This window comes from Meleagris gallopavo, chromosome 29 (assembly GCF_000146605.3).
Source record: "Meleagris gallopavo isolate NT-WF06-2002-E0010 breed Aviagen turkey brand Nicholas breeding stock chromosome 29, Turkey_5.1, whole genome shotgun sequence".
Taxonomy (NCBI): domain Eukaryota; kingdom Metazoa; phylum Chordata; class Aves; order Galliformes; family Phasianidae; genus Meleagris; species Meleagris gallopavo.
In genome coordinates, this window is record NC_015039.2 from 3096669 (window position 1) to 3100186 (window position 3518).

Below are 3518 nucleotides of genomic sequence, written 5' to 3' on the forward strand. Positions count from 1 at the left end.
CAGCGCTTACAGGAAACCCCTTCTCCCGGCTCCAACCCTTTCCTGGAAGGTGAAGCGCTGGGAAGGGCCAAAGCTGCGCACAGGGCTGCAAATATTGACAGAGCGACGGAGCAGCTGCTCTTTGCTCCGTGTTAACGGTAAAGAGGTGTGCGGCGGGTCAGTGCCAGCGTGCCGAGGACCGGGGGCTGTGAACCCCACCGCGGGGCTCAGAGCAGAGCCGCCCGACGGAAGGCAGGTGCCTCCCCCAGCCCAGGCACCGCTTTCCTCTTTGTTGTGAGTCAAGCAGAAAGCACAGACCAAAGGAGCGGAGGCCCAGGTGCCCCGGCCCTGCCACCCCCTCGGGGATGGAGTTTGGTGACAGACTCAGCAGGGCAGCTGACCGCTGCTCTGTTACTCACTGCACGCTGGGTGCTGCGCTCGCCGGGGGCCGTGGGGTGAACTCACACGGAGGAATTTCCAACAGGAATGTGCTCGCAGCTGACAGCGAGGCCGGAAAGCATCCCTGCTCCACCCTGAGAGCTGCACACAGTGCAGGGCTGCAGACACCCAACACCACTCCAGGCCAAACCAGGGCTGCGGCCTGAGCCCTGCTGTACCGCTCTCCCATCCCACTGGGGCTGCGATGCCATCAGCAGCACAGGGGGACGTGGGGCAGGGGAAGCAGCACGGGCAGCCCCGGCCACAGCAGAGGCTCTGGGAGCAGCCAGGATCCCTCTGAATCAGCCCATAACAGCACCATTAGGTGCTGTGATTCACCTGCATCCTCCTCCAGCCCCGTGCCCCGGGCACAGTGTGATGAGCTGCAGAGCTGCATTTGGCTCTGCATTAGGGACTGTGAGTGCCACATCCTCCCCTGGCCAGCAAAGCACAACACAGTGCTGCTCACTGCCCTCCCCTGCCCCAGGGCAGGGCCGGGCTCAGCCTCTGCCTCAGCACCAGCTCAGAAAATCAAAGAGGAACGAGGCAACGCCAGATTCTACAAAAGGAATGAATTAATTAGAAAAACAACAAGCAGTGGGGTGGTCTCAGTCTCTGACAGGGGGCTGGGCACGGAGGGGAGCAGCCCCTGCTGCTGCCAGCTCTGCCCTCACACGGGGTAGCATCAAACCACGGTGATGGAGAGAGTTTCAGGGGTCCCAGCCCCAGTCTGGCACTCGGACTCCTGGAAGTCCCCCAGCAGCCACTCTGCACCTCTGTCCTGCACAGCAGTGGCAGAGCCATGCTCACAGTGCAGCGATGGCTTTGGCAGCGACGCGGCGGCCCAGGGGCAGCCCCAGATCTGTGATGGCCAGGACGATTTTGGGACTGGACATGGTGGACACTTTCACCAACTCTGAAACCTGGCGAAGAAGAGGAACAGAGCTGACACCCCAGGGTTGAAGAGCAAAGTGCAGAACTCAAAGCAGCTCCTCCGCACTCCCCCCATGCTCTCCCCATTCCCAAAGCGTCCCTGGCCCGTGGGGCGGAGCGGAGCGGAGGACTCACCATAGTGAAAGGCATGAACTGCAGGATGCTGCCGTGGCTGCCCTGCTCCAGGCAGTCCACGCACTCCTCCATGAACCACTGCACAAACTGCGTGTGAGTGCCAGCTGTCTTGGAGCCCAGGATGGAGGAGATGAGCAGGAAGAGGTTTGCTGTGTGGACAGGAGCTGTCAGGGCAGGCAGGCTGCAGCAGCTGAAGGCACGGCTCTGCCTGCCCGCGTGGCTGGGGTGACCCCTATCCCTGCAGACAGACACCGGCTCACAGCCAGCCCACCTTACCCAGCACTCTGTTCAGAGGGTCCCTCATGCTGACAGCATGCAGCTGGGAGGCAGACAGGGAGCTGCTCATTGAGCGATCTGTTGGGGAAAAGAGCGTGTCAGGATGGGCTGAGGGAGATGCTTGGAGCCCTCCCAGCCCCTGGGTTCCAGCAGAGCACTGCCCCGAGCCATGGGGAGGGGGGGTACACACACTCAGTGCCCTGCACGCACTGGGCACAGCAGAGGACCACAGCAGGGCCATCCATGAACGTGTCCCTGGCACGACAGAGATGTGTCAGCACGCTCTGCTCTTGCACATTTCTTCCAAGTCTGACCAAGCTCAAAGACATCTCCGAGGGGTGAGCATGAGTGAGACTCACTGAGCAAGTGAGTGCCTCCCTGCTGGGCTGTCACAGCGACGGTGACTCGACCCTGACACCTCACGAGAGCATAGTAATGCAATGTCACGACTGAGGAGCAAGCAGGGCTCAGCCTCGTGCACGGCCTGAACACATCCTGTGTGTGCTGCCAGCAGGGCGGGCCAGCCCAGATGTTCCACAGCTGCACGGCAGCACTCACAGCTTGCTCTCAGGGTAGGACTGAGCACTCAGAGCCACAGCAAAACCAATGGACAGGCAGCAAAAAGTGGGTGCCAAGGGGGGGATCTGTGTGGCCCCCACCCCAAGGTGCTGCCGGGTGCTCCTGCCCAGTGCTGATGGGTAGAGGCTCCTGGGCTGACCCACGGGACGCAGCCGCTGCCAAAAATCAGCACTCATGTTGGGATGCTCTGGGGATGCTCACCAAGAAATGAAAGCCCTCCCCCACTTTTCTCATGGAATCACATGAGTTATGTGGCTGCTGCAGGAAGCAGGATTTCCACATCACGGCAGCAAACAGCCCAAAAAAAGTCCTGAGTGTCACTGGAAAGAGGTGGAACTGCAGCAAGAGTTAAATAAAGATATCGAAACAAAGGGAAAAGCCCACATTTCAACAGTAATGAAACCAAGAAAAACCACAGGTTATTGTTGTGTTGGAAAATGGCAAATAAAGGAGTTGGGGTGAGGCAGTCAGGACACAAGAATGACCAAGGAGAGCCCTGACTCACTGCTGGGAGCCCAGACACACGTGGGATGGGGGCTGGAGGGCATGGGCCCCCACAGCATGTCCTGCCGGGGCTGTTGCAACCTGCAGCTCAGGGATGTGGAGATGCAACCATGAGGACTCATCAGCTCCGCTCGCTGCATTATTAATAGTGGTGGAATTTGAGGATTTGGCCATCACAGACGTCACCTCCTTGCTGCGCTGGGGACATCGGGTCTCCGATCCCACAGAGATCGACTCAAACAAAACCTCCCCGAGCCTTTCATGTGTGCGGCACTGGGTTCGGTGGCACTGAGGGAAGGTGTCACCTCATCACCTTTCCTAGCTTGCTCTGATCAGACAATTCAGAAGCATGACCTTCCGGAGCAAAAGCTCCACAGGAACTCGGCAAAACACATCTGAATGCTCAACGTCTTTTCAAAATGCCCCATTATTGTTTGGTGCTGCTGCAGATCCATCCTGACAGCCACGGGAGCGCCCGCACGCTGCTGCTGAGCCCCAAGCCTGCAAGCAGGCAGCACACGTGACAGTGGTGCAAGGGTTGGAAAGGTGTAACTGTGCAGAGGGGAGCAGAGCCCCCCGCCGCCTCCCAGAGCAGTTGGCCAGCTTGGGAAGGAAGCGTTCTCGTGCCAAAGCACGTTTCACACCCAGGAGGGAGCAGCGAGGCAGGCCGGCGC

At 59.7% G+C, this 3518-nt stretch overlaps 1 protein-coding gene across 1 annotated transcript; it reads right to left on the minus strand.

The window, feature by feature from the left end:
* Positions 1 to 970: 970 nt before the first annotated feature.
* Positions 971 to 3401, minus strand: LOC104914598 (mediator of RNA polymerase II transcription subunit 24-like). The gene is made up of 3 exons (XM_010724584.3): positions 1762 to 3401; positions 1486 to 1634; positions 971 to 1340 (listed from the first exon to the last, which is right to left on the minus strand). The coding sequence occupies exons 1-3, from the start codon at positions 2000 to 2002 to the stop codon at positions 1224 to 1226; spliced, it is 507 nt and encodes a 168-aa protein (XP_010722886.1). The 5' UTR covers positions 2003 to 3401; the 3' UTR covers positions 971 to 1223.
* Positions 3402 to 3518: the final 117 nt, after the last annotated feature.

Coding starts and splice junctions, on each gene's coding strand:
- LOC104914598 (XM_010724584.3), bottom strand. CDS start 2,002: ATGGCCCTGCTGTGGTCCTCTGCTGTGCCCAGTGCGTGCAGGGCACTG. Junction 1,635..1,761: donor CCCTCTGAACAGAGTGCTGG/GTAAGGTGGGCT, acceptor CTGTCCACACAG/CAAACCTCTTCCTGCTCATC. Junction 1,341..1,485: donor AGTTCATGCCTTTCACTATG/GTGAGTCCTCCG, acceptor CTTCTTCGCCAG/GTTTCAGAGTTGGTGAAAGT.